Source organism: Callithrix jacchus, chromosome 4 (genome assembly GCF_049354715.1).
Source record: "Callithrix jacchus isolate 240 chromosome 4, calJac240_pri, whole genome shotgun sequence".
Lineage (NCBI taxonomy): Eukaryota > Metazoa > Chordata > Mammalia > Primates > Cebidae > Callithrix > Callithrix jacchus.
Genome location: NC_133505.1, coordinates 171,980,374 through 172,005,630, shown reverse-complemented (window position 1 = coordinate 172,005,630; position 25,257 = coordinate 171,980,374). Strand labels below are relative to the sequence as shown.

The 25,257-nt window shown below is 37.8% G+C and overlaps 1 protein-coding gene across 13 annotated transcripts in view; it reads left to right on the top strand.

Moving 5' to 3' along the window:
• The window catches only part of PDE10A (phosphodiesterase 10A), a 684,633-nt gene that overhangs the window by 592,749 nt on the left and 66,627 nt on the right, over positions 1-25,257 (top strand). For 12 of the 13 annotated variants that reach the window (XM_078370444.1, XM_008995354.5, XM_035297766.3 and 9 more), the window contains 3 exons: positions 5,113-5,255; positions 7,609-7,701; positions 10,315-10,501. In XM_078370444.1, the coding sequence (XP_078226570.1) occupies positions 5,113-5,255; positions 7,609-7,701; positions 10,315-10,501 (423 nt within the window). The remainder of the gene's footprint in view (positions 1-5,112; positions 5,256-7,608; positions 7,702-10,314; positions 10,502-25,257) is intronic. The other variant, XM_078370439.1, reaches the window with a different exon arrangement.

Genomic DNA, 25,257 nt, shown 5'->3' with positions numbered 1-25,257 from the left:
ATTAGAGGAAACATGGCTAGACTTTTTAGAGGAACTTTTTCATAATACAGAAGATTTATTATTTCCAGACAAGCAAATCTGGGTAATTCTTAAATTCCCAGGTGATCAGTTCATCTAGGTCACTGCCTCTCAGTGGGGCAGTGCTGACTTTTGGGCAGAGCAGTTTCCCCTGGCACAGTGCTGTCCTGAGCACTGCAGATACGCAGCATCTCTGGCTTGTGAGAACTCATAACCAACACACATACCTGCACTTACTTCCAGGTGCCCTGGGGCCAGGTGGCTCAGCTGCTGGGTGGGAATCAATGAGTTAGACTTTCAAATAGATTTTTATAAGTTTGTAGGTACTTTACATTTCCTTTCATATCTGAAAACATCAACTACTTAACTCAAATTAGGTTGGGATAATAAAAGGGAGGATTTACTGGCTCAGACTGCTGAAAAGACGACGAATGTTCAGGCTTATATGATTAGTGGCCATGGGGGATCAGATCATCTTTTCAGGAGTGTGTCTTTCTCTGTTTCTCAGTTCAGCTTACTTTGAGGAGTTCTTATTCTCAGGCAGTTTCCCTTTACATGATGACAGCAATAGCCCTGACAGCTGTCATCTTATGTTTACAATGAAGTCTTAGATCAATCAATGATCAGTGTTTATACCATATCACCCACTTAACCAACAAGATAATAAATGAAGCACAGTTGTTTCCTCATTTTTTTTTACTTTTCTTACCTACTACCCTTACAAAGTTTTAGATATATAAGTATTTTTATATATTACATGTTTTTAAAATTAATTTTATGGTCTATAATTTCTTAGATTTCATTTACTAACAAGTGTTACAGTTTCAGTACGGTGTTAATGATTTCTTTGCTCTTCAGTTTTTCTTGGACCCCGTGTCTTCCCATGTGTTCTTGAATTTATTTATCTATTTCTTTATTTTTGCTTGAGCCCATTTCCCTTTCTGAAATAGTTCAAAATAGTACATTTCTGAGTACTTTACAGTTCTGAAATATCTTTATTTTGCCTTTCTGCTAGTTTGACTTGGTAAAGAAATTTAGGCTTAAAATAAGTTTTCCTTAGAAATTTGAAGACATATTTTAACTGAATTTTAAGTCTATTGTTGCTACAAGGAATACTGATTATAAATTGTTCTGTTATAAAGACATGTGCTCACGTATACTCATTGTGGCACTGTTTGCAGTAGCAAGGACTTGGAACCAACCCAAATGCCCACCAATGATAGATTGGATAAAGAAAATGTGGCACATATACACCATGAAATACTTTGCAGCCACAAAAATGTATGAGTTCATGTCCTTTGCAGGGACATGCATGAAGCTGGAAACCATCATTCTTAGCAAATGGACACAAGAACAGAAAACCAAATACGGCATGTTCTCACTCATAGGCGGGAGTTGAGCAATGAGAACACATGGACACAGGGAGGGGAGCATCACACACTGGGGCCTGTTGCAGGGTGGGGGAGCTGGCGAAGGGATAGCAGGGGGTAGGGGGATTGGGGAGGGATAACATTAGGAGAAATACCTAATGTAGATGACAGGGGAGATGCAGCAAATCACCCTGGCATGTGTATAATTGTGTAACAATCCTGCACATGTACACCAGAACTTAAAGTGTAAAAAATATATATATTGTTCCACTTATAGGTAAACCTATGTGTATGCCTGTGTGTGTGTGTGTGTGTGTGTGTGTGTGTGTGTGTGTGTAGGGGAGTAGGGGTGGCTTTTAGATTGACTTTCTGATGCTTGGAGTTTATAAATATTTCTAAAATATATCTAGATATTTTTAACTCCTTTTCAGCATCTGAGGGTCATTTCAAAGTTAATGCTTAATATCTGGGGAGAGTGAAAAGGTGAACATATGTTTGGAAATGCTCATCCTAAAACAGAAGCCTATTTTTCTTTGTTTTAGACAGGGTCTGGCTCTGTCATCCTAGCTGGAGTGCAGTGGCACAATCTCTGCTCATTATAACCTCTGCCTCCCTGGCTCAAGCCATCCTCCCACCTCAGCCTTCCAAAAAGTAGCTGGGACTACAGGTGCATGCCACCATGCACAGCTAATTTTCGTGTTTTTAGTAGAGACGGGATTTTGCCATGTTGCCCAGGCTGATTTCACATTTCTGAGCTCAAGCAATCCAAGGGCCTTGGCCTCCCAAAGCGCTGGGATTACAGTGTGAACCCCTGCGCCCGGCCACAGAAGCCTTCTTACTGTCTATAATTGTTTCTCAGTTGATTTTCTTCTTTTTTCGACATATGAAATAACATTATCCTCAAACAAACTTATCTCTTCAAATAGGTACGCTTCACATATCTATTTCTTGCCTATTGGCATGCTGATGATGCTGATTAAATACCTTTGTCTTCTTAACGTTAGTATCTTAATGTAGTGATTCTGTTATTTTACTATTTGGTATAATATGGACTGTTGTTTTGAGGAAAACATTATTAGGTTTTCTGTGTATTCTTTTATTCCACTTTACTAAACTTTTTATCATGAATGATTGCTGAGTGGCATCACATGCTTTTTGTTTTGTTTTCTTTTTGAGATGGGCTCTTGCTCTGTTATCCAGGCTGGAGTATGGTGGCTCAGTTATGGCTCACTTCAGCCTCTGCCTTGTGGGCTCAAGGAATCATCCCACCTCAGCCTTCTGAGTAGCTGCAACTTAGATGCATGCCACCATGCCCAAATAATTTTTGTATTTTTTTGTAGAGACATGGTCTCACCATGTTGCCCAGGCTGGGCTCAAACTCCTGGGCTCAAGAGATCTGCCAACTTCAGTTCTCTCAAAGTGCTGGGGTTACAGGCATGAGCCACCACACGCAGGCTCATCACATGCTTTTATTTACAGCCATGAAGATAATCTTGCAGATTTTTCTTCTTCATCCTATTGCTCTTATGAATTATGGTAATAGACTTTATACTACTGGATGGTTCAGAATAAAGTCTGTTTTTCATATTGTTATATTTGTTTGCTTACTGTTAAATTTGATTTGGTAAGATTTTTATTTATAACTTCTGTTTCTAAAGTAAATCTGTGATTTTCTTTTTTATAGTTTCTTTGTTAGTGTTCAGTGTCAGTGACGCAGCATACATTGTAAAAACAACTGGAAAAAATTGTTCTTTTCTGATTTAGGCCAGTAGAAATTGTATGGGAATTTGTTGAAGATTTTTAAAGAACGCATATTTGAAGCCATTTGAGGCTGGTCCCTTTTTTGGTAATATTCTTGGTTAGTTTTTGAATTATCTTTATGATTCTGGTTTGATTTATGTTTTTCAACTCCTTCTGAGCTTATTTTCTGAAACACTGTCCGTTTGATCCAGATTTTAATCAAATATCAACACATTTATGCCAAAGTATTTATTAAGCAACTGACATTACCCTGAACACTACAGATACAAATTTCACTGAAAATAATTTAATCTTGAATAATGAAGGATCATTCTTGTTACTTAATAATTTAAGATCTCATTTGTTTGTGAAACAGATGAATGATTCTTCTGTATTTGCCAACGACTTAGCACCATCACCCTTGGCCTGCCAGTGTGTCATTCATTCTTCCTCTAATATTTATTGAGAGTTTGGGGTTATGGATATCTTACATGTTCTAAGCCAGGGGTTGGCAAACTGTTTTTGTAAAGGGCCACGTAGTAAATTGTTGAGCTTCGTGGGCCATACGCTCTTGCAGCTACTCAGCTTTGCTGTGTAGCAGCCATAAAAAGTACAGAAATCAATGAACATGGCTATTTCCCAATAAAAATGTCATTTACATTAACAGGTAGGGGCCGGGTTTGGACCACACAGTTTAGCTGGCCGTAATTCACCCTTGTTCTGGGCGTTTGGAATAGTGTAGGAAAAGAGAAGCAGGTTCTGCTGTTGATACAGTTCACAGGCTAAGGAGGTGGGAAGTAACCTAGAAACCCTGTTACTTGTACTTGGCAGTATACTCAGTCCCTGTGGAGTGGGCACAGCCAATATTTGCTGGGTGTATGAATACAATTCTGTAGTAGCAGTGAGCACAACATGTTATAGTGGGATGAAGACAGGTACCTTTGTGATGGCTGTTTTACTCTAAGGATGAATTTTTTTTCTCAAAGGAAGAACTTCAGGGCTATGACTTGGATAGTTGAAGTTACCAGAATTCTCAATATAGGTAAATACTGTATTCATGACACAGTTGTAGCCTCAACCAGCTCAGGACAGTAGGATATGTTAGGCATTGAAGAAATATTTGTTGAAGGAAATGGAAGAACAAATGAGTGATGAAATGAATACATGGTTTTCCATTTAGAAATGGAAAAGATATTTGTTGTAAAAGCATAGGCCATGGGAACAGCTAGTATTAGGTCAAATACAGAATCTACAATTTACTATTCATGTAATAATAGGGCAAGTTAAGTTACTTCTCAGTGCCTCAATTTTCCTAATATGTAAAATGGGGATAAAAATTTTCCTGAGTTAACATTGTTATTGTGAGGAACAGGCAAATCAATTCATATAAATTGTACAAATGTGTCTGACACACAGTAAACAATAATCAGTACAGATTTTTATTACACAGTACATCAAATAAAATTCAGCTAATGCAAATATAAAAACCATGTATCTCCTTAGAGGTTACATTCCATAGTTTTTACAACTGATAGAAACACCAGCTAATCAGAATGAGTGATGATCATAGTGCTGACAGAGGCTCAGATCCAGGCACCAGGGGAGGCCTGAAAGGCTCTGGAAGAGGAGTTAGGATGGCGGAAGAGCCCTCTCGGGAAGTTTAGCCAGCAGCTGCTTAACAACTCAAATGGAAGTGTCAGTTGGTAACAGAATACACAGCTGATATGCATCCATACTGCTGTGCTGGAGGGATGCATATCAGCTGTGTATGCTCTTGGTATCTGCTAGTATTAACACATAACAGTGATTTTTATATCATATATATGTTGTATTCATATACTTGTATGTTTATTTACATAAAATGCTAATACCATCCAGTGGGACTATAGGACAGCTGAAATTAATATTTATTTTATGATGAAGTTTACCTGTAAGTTCTTTGAATTTCTCTTTGGCTTACTCTTATTTTGTCATTTGTCTTTAGATATATGCAAAAAACCTGGTGAATGCCGATCGTTGTGCACTTTTCCAGGTAGACCATAAGAACAAGGAGTTGTATTCAGACCTTTTTGATATTGGAGAGGAAAAGGAAGGAAAACCTGTCTTCAAGAAGACCAAAGAGATAAGGTACAGCTAGAAGTAGAATGTCCTATCCTCTTATGATAGATGTGCAGGTGTTCTGTTACCCATTTTTCTGTGCCTATTCACAGGTATGCTGACAATACTTGTCATACTGTGATATCATTCCCACCAGGACCCGCCTCCTGAAGGTAGTACTTCTGGGAATGACATTGCAGTCAGTGCCAGCGAAACAGCGCCTAGGAAGCTTTAGCGTCACTCCTGGAAATGCCGTCTTCCGGAGGCGGTCCTTTTGGAAATCATGTTGGAAAAACTTTCTAGTGCTCCCAGGTAGGTAAAGGTACACTCCACCTGGAATCTGCAGGTTTTCCCATGTCCCAGAGAAAAGGTGTGCTTATCCAATTTGGCCCCTACCTCTTCCCAGCCTATGTCCTGACAGTCCAGTCAGTAGTAGAAATGGATCTGGTATATTTGATGACTTAAATACACTCTGTAACTGACCACTTGTTTTAATCAATCACGTAGCACACTTGTGTTGCATCTTGAAACTAAAGTCTTTGTTTTTTTAAGTGGCAGCCATTGTCACTTAAATGAACAGAATGGAGTTTATTTTGCTGATGGAGGCATGGGGGCTCGCTCATATCACACCTGGAAACCTACAAAAGGAGCACTCTGACAAAACGTTTCAGAATCAAGCTTAACATTCAAAAGTTGAGAAAATCATTTTAGACATTTGCATTTCTTTTGCTTTATGTGTCTTGTTTAACTGCTTTTCTGTATAACACCATAAAGTTCTCTGGTAATGACAACATTTCAGTAAAACACTGTGTCTTCTTAATTAAGGATTGCTATATATTTGGGCAGTCTATCATAAAAGGAAACTAATGTCAAGGAAATTCAACGTGTGCCCCTCCGTGGGGTCCTGCCACTCTCTGCCTCTCAGCACTTCCTGTATATTCCATATTCATGTAACTCTGATTTATGGGCACTGTATTGCTACTTGGGCTTTAAACATTTTTTGTCTATTTGTTGTTGGATATTCTGTTGTTCTTGTTGCTAGATCTCAGTGTGGCAGTCTGGATATAGTCATTTAGATAAGCCATTTCTCTTGCTGAAGATTTGAGTGTTCCCTAACACTGCTGGTATTGATTTAATTTTGAAAATAAAGCCTGTATTTATAAGCATAAGAAAAACACAAGAGAGTGTGATTTGCTGTAACTCTCAGATGACTGCTTAATGGCAGCCATTTACATAAGGATTGCTTCTTAATTATGGTCTTTCACTGACCATAGTTAGCAAACCGCAGAGAGCATGAACAAAAGTTATAGTTCAGACTACTCTCAGACCAGCACAAACAAGCATAAATCATGAAATGGATTCTGCTACTCTTTGCTTGTGGCAGTCTGATTGATTATGTCTATGTTGTTCAAAGCACAAGAAAACCAGGAAAAAAGGCAACCATGAGTTTTATGCAGTGTTTGGTTCACTCTTTGGTGTTTTAAGTAGATTCTCTTTTGTATGAATTATATTTTGAGTGTTTCTGATGGTCCTCAGAGGTGAAGCTTTATTTCATTAATGATTATTTCCTATAATGTTGATAATGTAATATGGAAATTACTTTTGAACTATGGAAAATGTAGATATTGTGACTTATAGGCATCTTTCTTAATTAAGGAAATTTTGAAATGAGTGCATGTGTAATGATAGTATAGTAATGAGAAAAATATAAGTATGCAATTATTTGTACAAAGGAAAATTACTGATATTAGATATAAAACAGATAATGCTTGTATTTTGATTGTTTTAAATGTTAACAAATTAGGTAAAAATGCTAGAAGTCGTACATTGTGTTATTTCTGTATAGTACTTACACTGCAAACACCATTAAATTCAGTTCTGTATAATATCTCAAGCTCAGGCGTAACCTGTGAGTTTGGTAATATATGTGAAAGAAAGCACAGTGGTAGAGACCAGCATTCTAGTTTTCATTGTGCCACTGGTATCTGATGAATGTTGGCAAATTACTGGAGCCATGTAGGCCTTCGTTCACACTTCATTGAGAATCCACTAAAAAAAATTATGTTTAAGTATCTTGTCAATTATAAGGTACTTTGCAAACAGGAAGGATTATTATTGGTCAGAGCAGGAGGACACTAGTTGATTGTTTGATCTCAATTTGTGAATTAATATTTTAAGGTTCTTGAGTGATTACTCTGTAATGCTTTTCTGCTTTATTTTTACATATTTTATAAGGTGATTTGCAGTATGTAAATGTAGAATTAATACATGCATTTAAGTAAAACAATGCTTTTAATTAAATATAGATAACAATGGAATATTTTAAATTATTCTAAAGCATCCATATTTTAATTAGCATGTCCTTCTGTTTTTACATATGCAGATTTTCAATAGAGAAAGGAATTGCTGGCCAAGTAGCAAGAACAGGGGAAGTCCTGAACATTCCAGATGCCTATGCAGACCCACGCTTTAACAGGTAAGGAATTGCTGATGCCCCCATTGGTTTCTTCTGTAATGTCCCACTCAGCTGCTCCCTCTTCCCTGGAGGTGGAGTTCTCCATGTCCCAATTCAGTTCTTTCCTCCTAAGTTTTCTTCCTTGAACCAACTCTGCTATCACTAGCCAGTATGTTCAGATATTTATAAAATGATGGATTCTAATCCACTGATGTATAATGATATCTAGATACAGGAGTTTAGAATGTTATAAAAACAACTGATAGGCAGAAGTTTTAATATATAGAGCTACTGTGGGATTTTTGTATTATAGTGTCATGATTTTGTCATGAACATATTCTCCATCAAATCACGTGCTCAAAGGCCACAACACGTAGTAAGAAATATGCACACTTTTGAGATGAGTAGGTCACGGTTTGAGTCACGGTTTTGTCATGTATTAGCTCTTAACTGACCTAGCATAAGTTACTTAATCCCTCTGAGCCTCAGTTTCCTTATCATTAAGATGAGTATAATAATGCCAGTTTTGTTGCTGTTGTTTTAAGATCACAGATAATTTTCGTAAAGGATCTGGAAAATTTACCTGACCCAAAGTAACTAAAGAAGCTGCATGTTTTATTGGATGTTATTAAAGATGGATATTAGGATAGCTTATAAAGATTTTTTGTTTTGTTTTGACTTTCTTTGGAGAGCTGCAAACCCAATTATATAATTTGATTTTAATAAACCTCTAGAAATGGAAAGTCTCAGGATTGCTGCTATGACTGTTAGAGAGTAATATTTATAGTAGTTTGACAGCAGTGTTTAGTTAATTCCAACACGTTGTTTCCTTTCAAAGACAACATAAGCAATAGGCAGTTTATTCAGGTATTTGATCAATTGATGTCAAATATACACAACTCATATAAAAGTACAGCAATATTCTAGTAATATATACTGTCAATAAATTAAGGGTATACTGAAAGCTTATGTTTTCTAAAAATCCAAAGACATCATTTAGTACTTAAAATTTTTAAATATTTGCATATCCTTATGTCTAATCTTTATGTAAAAATGTATGAGTCAGACTATTAAAAAATGAAAATGCAAGCAACTGATTCAGAGAAAATATCTGTAAAACATATATCTGACAAAATACATCTAATATATGAAAACTCTTCCAACATAACAATGAGAAGATAACCCAATGTAATAAAAAGGGCAGATAATTTTAACAGATGCCCCACAAAAGGAGATATACAACTGATCACTAAACACAAGAAAAATGTTTGAAGTGAGGGGAATATAAATGTAATTGACATGAGACCTCACTGTACACCAGCTTGAATGGCTGTGACTTTAAAACATTGGCCAGGATGTGGAGAAACGAGTATCCTCATATGTTGCTGGTAGGAATATATTGTGGTACAACTGCTTGGGAAAACAAGTTTGCAGTTTCTTGAAAAGTTAAACATACACTTACTGTACAGTCCACTGATCAGCTCCACTTCTAGATATTACTACAAGAAGAGTGAAAACATGGTGCTACAGGACTTGTATGCAGATCTTCAAAGCAGCATTATTCATAATTGCCAAAAACCGCCTATTAACACATAATACTGTCCCTTATTTAGTGAATGAATAAACAAAATATGATATGTCTATTCAATAGAGATACAACTCAGCAATAAAAAGGACTTAACCACTAATACATGCAACAACGTGGATGAATCTCAAAAACCATTATGCTAAATGAGAAAAGCCAGGCACTGAAGACTCACATGTAACTACCTACCCATTAGCTCTATCACTGTTTCTATGGAACTTACCCTGTCCTGTTTTCAAAAAACTTTCATAATGTATGCAAATCTAACTTATATAATTTGATTTTAATGAACCTCTAGAAATGGAAAGCCTTAGGGTTGATACTGTGACTGTTGAGAGTAATATTTACAGTGGTTTGACAGCAGTGTTTAGTAGATATTGTGATTCATCATAATAGGAGTCAGCAAACTTTTTCTATTAAGGATCAAATGGTGAGTATTTTTGCCGTTACAGACGCCAAGGTCCTTGTCACAAGTCCATAGCTCAGCCTTGTATGGTGATGGCAGAATCAGACAATCTATGAATGAATGGTGTGACTGTGTTCTAATACAACTTTATAAAACAAGAGAGGGCTGATTTGGCCCCTGGGTGCAATTTGCTGCCCACTGCTCTAAGCTTTTAAAGTAGAAACTCTATAAGTTGGTTTAGCAAGTGATGTCTCTCATGAACATGACCAACTTCAAAGGATCATGTTATTTTACCAAATTTAATTGTATTTCTCCTCTGAATTCACTTTTTTAAATCTGTTTACTTAGTAAACAGACTGCTGGATATTTCAGATGAGAAGCTGAAAGCCACTTAGAGACTGCCCTAGAAAACTCTGTTGGAAACAAAAGAACAAATGGGTTAGAATATTTTTGCAAAGGTTTTAATAAAGCACTTTGAAATGTTACTGTCCCTGAATTTGGAAGCTAAAAGTGCCATTACAGTCGTATATAATAGAAGCATATAAATTGCAAAGACTGAGGGGAGATTTATGATTGACTGTGTCGTTTGTTACTTCTGCCTTTGTTTGTTTTTGGTTATTTTTGGTTTTGTCGCCCCCTACAGAGAAGTAGACTTGTACACAGGCTACACCACGCGGAACATCCTGTGCATGCCCATCGTCAGCCGAGGAAGCGTGATAGGTGTCGTGCAAATGGTCAACAAAATAAGCGGCAGTGCCTTCTCTAAAACAGATGAAAACAACTTTAAAATGTTTGCCGTCTTTTGTGCTTTAGCCTTACACTGTGCGAATGTAAGTAGTATTTATTAAGTACCATTTCTTTTCTACTCAATATTAATTTGAAACCTTTTTCATAAAGCAGCTTAAGGGGACTTTTTTTTAAATTTTATATTTCCTTTACAAACCAGGAAAAGTGAGTGATTGTACGTGTTTTTAAAAATGCCATAAATTGTCCTGGAAGGAAGAAGAACAATCTCCTAATAGTTTGCATTTATTTCAAGATGAGAATTTGTTAAGAAGAAAAATGAAGTCGGGGGGTGGGGCAAGATGGCCTAATAGGAACAGCTCCGGTCTGCAGCTCCCAGCGAGATCAATGCAGAAGGCAGGTGATTTCTGCATTTCCAACTGAGGTATCTGGCTCATCTCACTGGGACTGGTTAGACAGGGGGTGCAGCCCACAGAGAGCAAACCGAAGCAGGGTGGGGCATCACCTCACATGGGAAGTGCAAGGGTAGGGGAACTCCCTCCCCTAGCCAAGGGAAGCTGTGAGGGATTGTACTGTGAAGAACAGTGCATTCCAGCCTACATGCTGTGCTTTTCCCACCATCTTCTCAACCCACAGACCAGGAGATTCCCTCAGGTACCTACAGCACCAGGGCCAGGGTTTCAAGCATAAAACTGGGCAGCCCTTTGGGCAGACACTGAGCTAGATGCAGGAGGTTTTTTTTCCATACTCCAGTGGCACCTGGAACACCAGCGAGACAGAACCACTCACTCCCCTGAAAAGGGGGCCGAAGCCAGGGAGCCAAGTTGTCTAGCTCAGCAGATCTAACCCCCATGGAGCCCAGGAAGCTAAGATCCACTGGCCTGAAATTTTCACTGCCAGCACAGCAGTCTGAAGTTGATCTGAGACACTTGAGCTTGGTGTGGGGAGGGGCGTCTGCCATCACTGAGGCTTGAGTAGGCAATTTTCCCCTCACAGTGTAAACAAAGATGCAGGAAAGTTAGGACTGGGCAGAGCCCACCACCATGCTAGAATGCCTCTCTAGATTCCTCGTTTCTGGGCAGGGTATCTCTGAAAGAAAGGCAGCAGCCTCAGTCAGGGGCTTTTAGATCAAAATCCCATCCCCTGGGACAGAGCGCCTGGGGGAAGGGGCGGCTGTGTGTGCAGCTTCAGCAGACTTAAACATTTCCGCCTGCTGGCTCTCAAGAGAACAGCACAGCACCAGGGCTCAGCTAAGAGACAGACTGCCTCCTCAAATGGGTCGCTGACCCCTGTGCCTCCAGACTGGGAGAAACTTCCCAGCAAGGTTTGACAGACACCTCATATAGGAGCGCTCCAGGTGGCATCTGGCAGACCCCCCTCTGGGATAAAGCTTCCAGAGGAAGGAACAGGCAGCAGTGGTTGCTGTTCTGCAGCCTTTGTTGTTGATACCGAGGCAGATAGGGTCTGGAGTGGACCTCCAGCAAACTCCAGCAGACCTGTAGCAGAAGGGCCTATTAATTAACAGAAAGGAATACCATCAACATCAACGAAAAGGGCATTATCCACACAAAAACCCCATCTAAAGGTCACCAACATCAAATACCAAAGGTATATACATCCACAAAGATGGGGAAAGACCAGTGTAAAAAGGCTGAAAATTCCAAAAACCAGAATACCTCTTCTCCTCCAAAGGATCACAACTCCTTGCCACAAATGGAACAAAACTGGACAGAGAATGAGTTTGACGAATTGACAGAAGTAGTTGTCAAAAGGTAGGTCATAACAAACTCGTCTGAGCTAAAGAAGCATATTCTAACCCAATGCAAGGAAGCTAAGAACCTTGAAGAAAGGTTAGAGGAATTGCAAACAAGAATAACCCATTTAGAGAAGAACATAAATGACCTGATGGAGGTGAAAAACACAGTTCAAGAACTTCAAGCAGCTTACACAAGTATCAATAGCCGAATTAGTCAAGGGAAGACAGAATACCAGAGATTGAAGATCAACTTAATGAAATAAGACTTGAAAACAGGATTAGAGAAAAAGGAATGAAAAGGAATGAACAAAGCCACCAAAAAATGTGGGACTATGTGAAAAGAACAAACCTACGTCTGATTGGTATACTTCAAAGTGACAGGGAGAATGGAACCAAGTTGGAAAACACTCTTCAGGATATTATCCAGGAGAACTTCCCCAACTTAGTAAGACAGGCCAACCTTCAAATTCAGGAAATACAGAGAACACCACAAAGATACTCCTTGAGAAGAGCAAAAAATGATAAGGGCAACCAGAGAGAAAGGTCAGGTTACCCACAAAGGGAAGCCCATCAGACTAATAGCAGATCTCTCTGCAGTAACCCTGTTAAAAGCCAGAGGAGAGTGGGGGCCAGTATTCAGCATTCTTAAAGAAAAGAATTTTCAACCCAGAATTTCATATCTGGCCAAAATAAGCTTCATAAGCGAAGGAGAAATAAAATCTTTTACAGACCAGCAAATGCTGAGAGATTTTGTCACCACCAGGCCTGTCTTACAAGAGCTTCTGAAGGAAGCTCTAAATATGGAAAGGAAAACTGGTACCAGCCACTGGAAAAACATACCAAATTGTAAAGACCATTGACACTATGAAAAACCACATCAACTAATGGGCAAAATAACCAGCTAGCATCATAATGACAGGATCCAATTCACACATAATAATATTAATCTTAAAGGCAAATGGGCTAAATGAAGCTTCAATTAAAAGACACAGACTAGCAAATTTGATAAAGAGTCAAGATCCATCAGTGTGCTCTATTTGGTAGACTCATGGACCCATGTCACATGCAAAGACACACATAGGTTCAAAATAAAGGGATGGAGGAATATTTACCAAGCAAATGGAAAGAAAAAAAAAAAGCAGTGGTTGCAATCCTAGTCTGTGATGTGATAAAACAGACATTAAACCAACAAAATTCAAAAAAACACAAAGAAGGGCATTACATAATGGTAAAGGGATCAATGCAACAAGAAGAGCTAACTATCCTAAATATATTTGCACCCAATATAGGAGCACCCAAATTCATAAAGCAAGTATTTAAAGATCTACAAAGAGAATTAGATTCCCATATAATAATAGTGGGAGACTTTAACACCCCACTGTAATATTAGACAGATCAATGAGACAGAAAATTAACAAGCATATTCAGGACTTGAACTCAGCTCTAGACCAAGTGGACCTAATAGACAGCTACAGAACTCTCCACCCCAAATCAACAGAATGTACATTATTCTCAGCACCACATCACACATTTCTCAAATTGACCACATCATTCTAAGTAAAACACTCCTTAGCAAATGCAAAAGAATGGAAATCATAACAGAGTCTCTCAGACCACAGTGCAATCAAATTAGAACTCAGAATTTAAAAACTCACTCAAAACTACACAACTATATGGAAAGCAACCTACTCCTATATGCCTACTGGGCAAATAAATTAAGGCAGAAATAAATAAGTTCCTTGAAACCAGTGAGAACAAAGACACAATGTACCAGAATCTCTGGGACACAGCTAAAACATTGTTTAGAGAGAAATTTGTAGCATTAAATGCCCACAGGAGAAAGTGGAAAATATCTAAAATCAACACCCTAACATCACAATTAAAAGAACTAGAGAAGCAAGAGGAAAGAAATTCAGAAGCTAGTAGAAGACAAGAAATAACTAAGATCAGAGCAGAACTGAAGGAGATAGCTACATGAAAAACCCTTCAAAAAAAAAATCAGTGAATCCAGGAGCTGATTTTTTGAAATGATTAGCAAAATAGATCACTAGTCAGACTGATAGAGAAGAAAAGAGAGAAGAATCAAATACACACAATAAAAAATGGTAAAGGGGATATCACCACCGATCCCAGAGAAATACCAACTACCATCAAAGAATACTCTAAACACATCTATGCAAATAAGCTAGGAAATCTAGGATAAATCCCCAGAGGCATACACCATCCAAGAGTAAACCAGGAAGAATTTGAATCCCTGAATAGACCAATAACAAGTTCTGAAATTGAGGCAGTAATTAGTAATCTACCAACTAAAAAAAGCCCAGGACCAGAGGGATTCACGGCTGAATTCTACCAGAGGTAGGTACAAAGAAGAACTGGTCCCATTCCTAATGAAACTATTCCAACCAATAGTAAAAGAGGGTCTCATCCCTAACTCATTTTTTGAGGCCAGCATCATCCTGATACCAAAACCTGGCAGAGGCACAACAATAACAAAAATTTTAGGCTAATATTTCTAATGCACTTTGATGCAAAAATCCTCAATAAAATACTGGCAAATTGAATCCAACAGCACATCAAAAAGCTTATCCACCACGATCAAGTCAGCTTCGTTCCTGGGATGCAAGGATGGTTCAACATTGCAAGTCAATAAATGTAATCTATCATATAAACAGAACCAATGACAATATCACTTGATTATCTCAATAGATGCAGAAAAGGCCTTTGATAACATTCAGCACCCCTTCATGCTAAAAACTCTCAATAAACTAGGTATTGATGGCCTGTATCTCAAAGTCATAAGACCTATTTAGGATAAACCCACAACCAATATAATACTAATGGGCAACAGCTGGACGCATTCCCTTTGAAAACTGGCTCAAGACAAGGATGCCCTCTCTCACCACTCCTATTCAACGTATTATTGGAAGTTCTGACCAGGGCAATCAGGCAAGAGAAAGAAATAAAACGTATTCAAATGGGAAGAGAGGAAGTCAAATTTTCTCTGTTTGCAGAGGACATTATTGTATATTTAGAAAACCCCATCATCTCAACTTCACATCTCTTCAGGGTGATAAGCAACTTCTGCAAAGTCTCACGATACAAAAGTAATGTGCAAAAATCACAAGCATTCCTGTACACCAATAATAGACAAACAGCCAAATCATGAGTGAACTCCCACTCACAATTGCTACAAAGAGAATAAAATACCCAGGAATACAACTTACAAGGGATGTGAAGTACCTTTTCAAGAACTGCAAACCACTGCTCAAGGAAATAAGAGAGGACACAAACAAATGTAGAAACATTCCATGGTCATGGATATGAAGAATCAATATTGTGAAAATGGCCATACTGCCCAAAGTAATTTATAGATTCAGTGCTATCCCCATGAAGCTACCACTGACCTTCTTCACAGAATTAGAGAACACGACTTTAAATTTCATATGGAACCAAGAACGATCCTGTAGAGTCAAGATAATCCTAAGCAAAGAGAACAAAGCTGAAGACATTGTGCTACCTGACTTCAAACTATACTACAAGGCTACAGTAACCAAAACAGAATGGTACTGGTATCAAAACAGATATATAGACCAATGGAACAAAACAGAGGACTCAGAAATAATGCTACACATCTAAACACTCTGATCTTTGACAAACCTAACAAAAACAAGCAAGGGGGAAAGGATTCCCTTTTTAATAAATAGTATTTGGAAAACAGACTAGCCATATGCAGAAAGCTGAAACTGGACCCCTTCCTTACACCTTATATAAAAATTAACTCAAGATGGATTAAAGACAAGACCTACAACTGTAAAAACTCTAGAAGAAAACCTAGGCAATACCATTCAGGACATAAACATGGACAAAGACTTCATGACCAAAACACTAAAAGCAATTGCAACAATGGTCAAAATTGACAAATGGGATCTAATCAAACTAAAGAGCTTTTGCACAGCAAAAGAAACTATCATCAGATTGAACAGGCAACCTACAGAATGAGAGAAAAATTTTGCAATCTATCCATCTGACAAAGGGCTGATATAAAGAATCTACAAAGAACTTAAACAAGAAAAAAACACCATCAAAGAGTGGGCAAAGGGTATGAACAGACACTTCTCAAAAGAAGACATTTATGCGACCAAGAAACATTTTAGAGAAAGCTCATTATCACTGGTTATTAGAAAAATGCAAATCAAAATCACAGTGAGATATCATCTCACGCCAGTTAGAATGGCGATCATTAAAAAGTCAGGAAAATACAGATGCTGGAGGAATGTGGAGAAATAGGAACACTTTTACACTGTTTATGGGAGTGTAAATTAGTTCAACCATTGTGGAAGACAGTGGGGCAATTCCTCAGGTTCTAGAACCACAAATAGCATTTGACCTAGCAATCCCATTTCTGGGTATATACCCAAAGGATTATAAATCATTATGCTATAAAAACATGCACACATATATTTACTACAGCACTATTCACAATAGCAAAGACTTGGAACTAACCCAAATGCCCATCATAGATAGACTGGATAAAGAAAATGTGGCACCTATACACCAAGGAATACTTTGCAGCCATAAAAATATATGAGTTCATGTCCTTTGCAGGGACATGGATGAAGCTGGAAACCATCATTCTCAGCAAACTGACACAGGAACAGAAAACCAAACACTGCATATTCTCACCCATAAGTGGAAGATAAACAATGAGAACACATGGACACAGGGAGGAGGAGAACATCACACACAGGGGCATGTAGGGAGATGGGCGGCTAGGGGAGGGATAGCCTTAGGAAAAATATCTAATCTAGATGATGGGTTGATGGATGCAGCAAACAACCATGGCCTATGTAACAAACCTGCACGTTCTGCACATATATCCCATGACTTAAAGTATAATAACAAAGAAAGGAAAATGAAGTTAATGTAAAGGTAAAATGTCAAAGCATTAGGCTTATATTTAATGATACCTACTGAAATAAATAAAGAAGATGCTACCTAAACCTTGACTGTTTGTCAAATGCACTGCATTTGAGATCCCACGCAAAAATACAGTCATAGCTCATGTTTTGACACCTACTAGGAGAGTTCTGTTTGTGACAAAAATTGAGGCACCAGGTTTTCCATGTCAGATGCATTCTAGGTGTTAACTCGTTAGTCCTCATGAAAAGTTGTATCATGTTCACTGAAGAGTTAAATCAAGTTCAATGTGGATTGTGAAGCCTCACTTTAAAATTGTGGAATTCACTGTCTTTCTTTTCCATTATTATATTTTAAATGAATTGAACATTTAGTATTCTGTAAACTCTAGTAATCCTTTAATGATATTACTAGAATTTTGAGGTTTGAGAAGATTTTAGTATGGTAACCTTTTCATACAGCTTAATCAACATAAATGGGAGTTGCCCCCTTAATCCATTAGAGAAATTGCTTTTTTGCGAGTAGGACAGGATTCCATAGGAGGAACCATGTAACTGATAGGAACAGCTGAGGCATAACTAGGGGCAAACATTGTGAAAACTTACATTCTGATGACTGAGGGTAACTTTTAAATTCAGTTTGTGCTATTTAGTAAGAGTACTTGTCCTCTCCTCTCACGCTCCTGGGGCCCTTTTGGAGAACAGTTACTGTCACACAGATCCTCAGAAACAAACTAGGAATGCTGTCCAACACTTTTGCTTCAGACATTTTTAGTATCTGTGTATCTCATAAATAACGTTGACAGCTTATGCTTGTCTTATTTAAAGTCACAAAGATTGTAATTTCTAGTTTATTCTGAGTATTAACTGTTTCATCATTTTTAAATGGAGCCAATGGAACTTAAGTACTATAGAAGCTTGATACATATTATAATATATTAAAAAACACCATAGCAAGGTCTTAGGATGGGAAAAGTTACCATTATGTTTCCTCCCTGAATATGTATTTGTTATCCAACAAAAGTTGAATATAGTTTATTTCTTAATTACTCTAAGATAGTTTTCTAAAAATGGATAATGTGTTAAAAATTCATTTTGGATTATGGTGGTATTATATATTATTAGTATGTATGTGATCAAAATGATAGCTATTATAACATTTTGATAAATATCAAAAAATAGCAAAAATATTATTGAAAACTTTTTTCTTAGATACCTGTGGCTTATGTAGTTAATAATAGTTATTATTAATAATAATAACTTCATGAATTTTTCTTATTGTTAGAATGAAACTAGGTTTAGCATAATTTTTTTGTACTTTTGATTCTGAAATAATTTCAGACAAAAGCAAAAGTGGCAAAAACAACGCAAAGTGTTCTTTTATACTTTTATCCGCATTTCCCAAATGTTAATATATTTGCGATTTTGGCTTTGATACACTTTGTCTCTTTCTCTCTTACATAGAGGCTGTCTTTCTCAGATCTGTATGAGAGCATGTTTCAGACACAACGTCTCCTAACTCCTAAATGGTTCAGTTTGTATTTTCTAAAAACAAGGGCATTATCTTGTTTTCCACTGCATAATTTAAAAATCAAGAAATTAACACTGGTACTGTATTAACTTGCTAGGGTTACTGTATAAACGTCACAGACCGGGTGGCTTAAGCAACAGCAGATGATTTTTTCGCCGTTTTGGAGGCTGAAGGTCTGTTTCTCCTGGAGCCTCTTTCCGTGGTTGGCAGATGCCCGCCTTCTCACTGTGTCCTCACGTGGTTTCTGCTGTCTCAGTGTACATGCCTGTGTCCTAGGCTCTTCTTAGGAAAACACTAGTCAGATTAGGACCCACACTTGAAATCTCCCTGTACCTTAGTTACCTCTTTAAAGGCCCTATTTCTAAATACAGCCGCATAGTAAGGTACTCGGGGTTAGGCTTTCATACATGAATTTTAATGGGGCCACGATCTAACCTACCGCAAGTGCTGTACTGTGACCTACTCTGCAGGCCTCTCTAGTCTCCTTTCATCTGGAACTATTCCTTGCTGCTGTCTGTCATGACCTGAGTGTTTTTAGAGTGTGTACACCTGTTGTTTTGCAGGATATTTCTTAATTTGGAGCTGTCTGGTGTTTCCTCATGATTATATTAAGGTCATAGTTGTGGCATGAGTTTGAGTGTGGATGTGTCCTCGGTGTGTTGTTAGCAGGCATGTGCTTCATCACGGGGCCTGTCAACCTTCTGCACTTGGAAGGTCATGTCTGCAGGTTTCTCCCTGGGAACTTTTCCAGCCACTTTCTCACTGACTTCTTTAAAAGAGAGTTCATCCATACACTTTTACGTCCATTCACTCTGTGTCTCTTTCTCTCTCAGATGCCTGTTGATACCTCCAGTCTAATGCCTCAGAATGCCTTTTAGCCATCTCATTTTCATCTTCGGGCCTTTTTTTTCTTTGACAGTGAGAAATTTGGCACTCACTATTCAGCATCAATCTTATTCCAACTTGTCCCTCTTATTTTTAAGGAAGCTGTAAGAATTGCTTCCATTAATAAAGTTTTATTATCACAGTTTCTCTCAATTCTGCCTGAGCTAATATGCAAAAAAGTACTGATAATTCTGACACCAGTAAATATTTTAATGAGCTATCAGTTGAGAATTTACTGAAGTTCACCTTTAATATTTCAGGAAAGTTTCAGAAACCTTTGTTAGCCCTCATTTACCTTTATTAATACCAATATTTTATATTGCCCCTTTGTGTTACAGCAGTTTGATAGCAGGACTTTCAAAATGGGATGTGGGAAAAAGTCATTTTTACTAAGAATATGGGTGTAAGTTAAGAATATGGAAATTGATCATCTGAATATCTATTCATTTGTCCCTGTATCTTTTGAAATATTGTTGTGTACTTCCAAGAATACATAAATTAAGAACTAGACCAGCAGGTTCTAATGCTTTTCTAAGTCACTAATTGTGGTATCATAATATCTGGATTCAATCACAAACCACACAGAAGAAAAAAAAACACCTCTGAAAGGTTGTGAATAAGTTAATAGGCATTCCATTTTTACATTGATTAGCTAATTATTTGGGCAAAATTGGTAAAATAACTGGTATTAGTTGATACTGGAAATGACTGTAACTTTTCTCAACACTTCTGACACCATCACAACAATGCTGTCCTCCAGCAGTGACGGGTAGGATGTGCAGCAGCAGTCCTGTTGAGGTGAATCGTCATCTCACTGGACCAAAGCTGGTTACCTTTCTTTTTTCCTTCTTGAGACAGAGTTTCACTCTTTATCACCCAGGCTGGTATGTAATGGTGCCATCTCAGCTCACTGCAACCTCTGCCTCCCAGGTTCAAGCAATTCCTTTACCTCTACCTCCCAAGTAACTGGGATTATAGGTATACACTCCCTAACTTTTGTATGTTTAATAGAGATGGGGTTTCACCACGTTGGCCACCTGTTCTCGAACTCCTGACCTTAGGTGATCTACCCACCTCGGCCTCCCAAAGTGCTGGGATTACAGATGTGAGCTACTTCACCCACCCACAGCTGGTTACCTTTAAGATACACGTTGAAAATGTATGCAGTACAGCTGTAAGCCCTCTGTGGAATTTGTTACCATTTTTTAATTGTAGTATATCTTTCTCCTTACTAACACTTATAAAAAATATATTATTTTTGAAGGTTTTTCCAATTTGAAAAGAATAGGAGATTTGAGTCCACAGCTTCACAGTGACTCCCTCCCCTTGCTTCTCCCTGGCCTTTCAGTCATATGAAGACTGGTAGCTGTGTTTATTTCAAAACTTTGTTCCAATTCAGAAAGACCAGCTCACATGTCTTCTTTCAATTGATATTTTTTGCCTTGATAAAGCATCCGTCTAAATAAAAAAAAAAGAAAAGAAAATAGCTTCAAATTTATGCTAGTTTCAATAAGATAGCATCTGATTTCTTAATAGTGAGATCCCTAGAACCTTACCTACTTGAAGAGGTTGGTACCTTGCACTACCGCTAATGGACCGAGACCTAAATTCTGGTCATCACTCTGGCCCTGACATGCTTGCTGTTCTTGAGCAATTTTGCTTTCATGTTTTGAGCATGTTTTCCCCAAGCATCATAGAAAGATTAGGAAAAGCACCCAATATTATGTGTTGTCACAAACACCCAATCACATCTGTGGATTCCCTACCTTTCCCTGTGTGTTATACTTTCTAGAGAGCATACCTTAATAATGATGAAGATCATGAATATGAAAAATCTTTGTGCAGCATGAAGTGCTTTTTAATTGTTGACCATTACTGTCATTTTAATTGTGTTGATCTTTGGGAAATTCAAAATATTTCTGCTCTTGAACACATTATTATGTCCTTAATAGAAGCATGTCTTGGACATGAAAATTGCTTCTGACAGTGAAGATGATAATGTAATGGCATATTTTATTGTGGTCTTCTTTGATTCTGAGCCTATCTAGGAAGCAGGGCATATAGGCCATATTAACACTAATTATGTCTTTATTATTATTTATTTCATCTTTTGAAATACTTGATTCCATTCCTTTTATTGAATTAAAGGGGAATGTTTCTGATTGGCAACATCTTCATTTATTGAGCTAACATGTACTTGGAAGTACTATCAACAGAAAACATCTTTTAAATCTGAGTCAATGAATTTACTCATATATACTATGATTTTAAAGAAGCAATATACTATGCCTCAGAAAAGCTAACAGGACAGTATGTCAGTTACATATTTTGCCTAGAAAAGTAAATCTTCTAAATCAGATTAGCTCTGTACATTTTGGTTAGAAAGACATTTAACAGGAAAGTGGCATGAAAAAAATTTACTACTAAAATGAAACCAGTTGGTTGGGAACAAATTTGTTAAGTGGTTCAACCTTTATTCATTCCAGAATTCAGCTGCCAAGTATTGCGTATCTTTCTCATACTAGATGGTGGATATAAAGATGATTATGATAAGAACAACTCTTATTTGCTATAAGGCTTTATTTTGTGACAGGCGTTGTTCTAGACACTTTACATATGAAATCTCTCACAACAATCCCGTGAGTGTGGTTGTTGTCTCAATGTTTTAGAAGAAAAAAATGGATGTATACAGTTTAAATAATTCCCCAACGGACACATAGCGAGTATGTGATAGAGCCAGGGTTTGGATGCATGCAGACTGGTCCCTGTGCTTGCTAAGTATATTGCTGTCTCTCTGACATTGTTTTTCCTAAGGTTGCTGATAGGGAAGACAAATATATAAGTGTTTTTGCATGTCATATATAAAATACGGATTAGGTAGTACTTAGTAGGGCTTATTAGGGTTCTCCAGAGAAACAACCAACAGGGTACATATACAGATGAATAGACACATGAGACGGGGTTTAGGAGGGAAATTGGTTCACATGATTATGGAAGCTAAGAAGTCACACAATAGGCCATCTGCAAGCTGGAGAACCAGGAAAGCCAGTAGCATGGCTCAGTCCAAGTCTGAAAGACTCACAACTAGGGAAGCCGATGGTGTAACCCTGAGTCTGAGGCCAAAGGCTTGAGAAGCTGGGTTGCAGCTGGTGCAAGTTCAACTCCAAAGTCCAGAGAACCTGGAGATCTGATGTTCAAGGACAGGGTAGGTGTCCCAGCTTTAGAACAGAAGGAGAATTTGCCTTTCCTCTGCCTTTCTGTTCTATCTGGGTCCTCAAACAGTTGCATGGTGCCCTACCACATTGGGTCAGGGCAGATCTTCCCTACTCAGTGCACTGATTCCGATGCTAGTCTCCCAGAAACATCCTCATTGAAACACCAAGAAACCTTGCTATCCGGGCATCCTCCAACCCAGTCAATTTGACACTTAGAATTAACCATCACAGATGGTAAGCTGAATTTTGTCAGAAATGAGGAGGAAAAGTTCAGAAAAGACGTATCTTCATAGATAAAGTAGTATAGATGGTAGCACAAAGATAGGGTTAATAAAAGAGTTTGGGATAGATTAAGAAAAAAGTTTAACACTTGGGGCATACTTACAAGGAGAATTATGTAAATTAAATATGTAATCATAGATGATGAACTGGCTGTTGCTTAAGAGTATTGTATATTCCCAACAAAAGTTTTCTAAGAAATATCAAAACTACATCTAATAGCAATGCATTGAGTCACAAAGTTATCTCCTAAAATTCAACCATCTCCTGTTAGAAGTGACATGATCACACACACACACACACACACACACACACACACACACCCTTTTCCCCATCTTGAATTTGAATACTCTTAGATACTAATGAATAACAATTCTTAAACTGAATTTTTGGGGTTACATGAAAATAAAAGTTCAATACTTCTCCAAGTCTCCAGGTTTATAGATAACTAATTTCAGCTGAATTCAATCTTTTTTCCTTCTTTTGGTTGTAATGCTACAAAATTTGAAACTGACATGCATATTTATTCATTCCATCCGTAAGCATTATCACTGTTAGATGCTACGTACAGATTAAGAATTGAGGAAACTGAATCCTAGGTGGTTTCATGTCCTATGTTTATATGTATATTTTAAATATTTCTTGACATTGAATACAGGACAATTTTCCAGTTTTTTAATTAACCTTAAAGGCATCATTTCCAAAAGCGCCAGCTCTGCAATATATGCAGCTCCACTTCAGCTATGACACTAGCACTCCACCCTTCCAGATCATTCTTTCCGTACGTTTGAGTTCTCAACGTGTGCATCGTATCTTTCAAAACTTAAAATCAAGCAGACGTGCATTTTACAACCTGCTCCATCACTTTCCAGCATTCTGACCTTGGGCAAGTTAGCTTATGTGTTCTTGAGCCTTAGTTTCCACAGGATTATCCTTAGGACAAAATGAGATACGTGAATGCATTCTTAGTACAATACATAGTCCGTGGTAGATATTCCATGTTACGTCATTTGGTTTCACACTATTTAGTCATTATATTTTATGGAATATAATTGCAGACAATTTTATAAAATTTCAGTTCATTGTTAAATATATAGCTGGTTTGTTGTTTCCACAGGCTAAGTTGCTTTTCATTAAAATTTGATTTGCTTCATTTATTTACTGGAAAATAGCAAGGAAGAGCTTATAGAGGACCTTTAATGTCTGCCCTAAGATGGAACTTCTAAGCTTACAGAGGAAGAGAAATCTGTGTTCCCACTTTAGGACACCAGTAGTTTTCCATACAATGAGGTGCATTTGGGGCACACAGCTGGAGAGTCATTTATCTAATGCCCCTGCTTTCTCCTGAATTCAGCTGTCTCTTATTTCATAGGAACATAACACACACAAATGTTTTTTACAAATTTTTTCCCAGCGGTTGCAAATCCATTGCAACACATTAGAGAAAACTATTGTCACCTTTGCCATCCTCCACACGAAAGGACTCTCTTTGGTGCCGTAGACAGTAGGTGCTTGGGCCTGTCTTTAAGATGGTGTTTTAAATACTTCTACCCACAATTAGGTCAATGACTCTACCGAAAAAGAAACAGAAAAAAATCTTTGTGGATTTGTTTGTTTGTTTTGTTTTGTTTTTTGCATTTTGCTACCGTGGTTTCCGTAGACTAGAATAGTTGTTCAAGTATAATAACTCACATATTGAATGCTGTATTTTTGCAACAGTATATTTTTAATCTCTCAGTAAGTGTTTTTCATTAACTCAGTTTGTAGAGGGTACTAATATCTATTCATCTTTTTCTTCTTAGATCATTTTCATGTCATTTACTTGTTTACCTACTCAGATTTATCTCAGATCATCTCCCTTGTGGGAGACGCTCCTGCTGAGATACATGTCATGTTCTCCATGTGCCCCAGGCTTTCAGTGTTCTGGGTCCAGGTTTTTGTTTCTGTTAAGTTTTTAGCTTGCAATTCCAGCAATATGTTAGTATAAATTTGGAAACTACAACTACATATGGTTGAAGCTTGATTTCCATATTCTCAGTGGATGGAGACTATTTTCTACCCATAGCCCCAAGTAGGGACCAGGCTTCTCTTAGTCTTTATGGAGTTGTCAGTTCAGCTCCTCTCCTCATGCAGCCACAGGCAAGTCTCATGCTGCATGAGCTTCCCTTCAAGTCCCGAAGCCACAGGCCACACCCTTTGATGGGTCTGTTATTTCTGTAGTCTGCTGCAGCACTATTCTATGCTGTGAAATAAACAG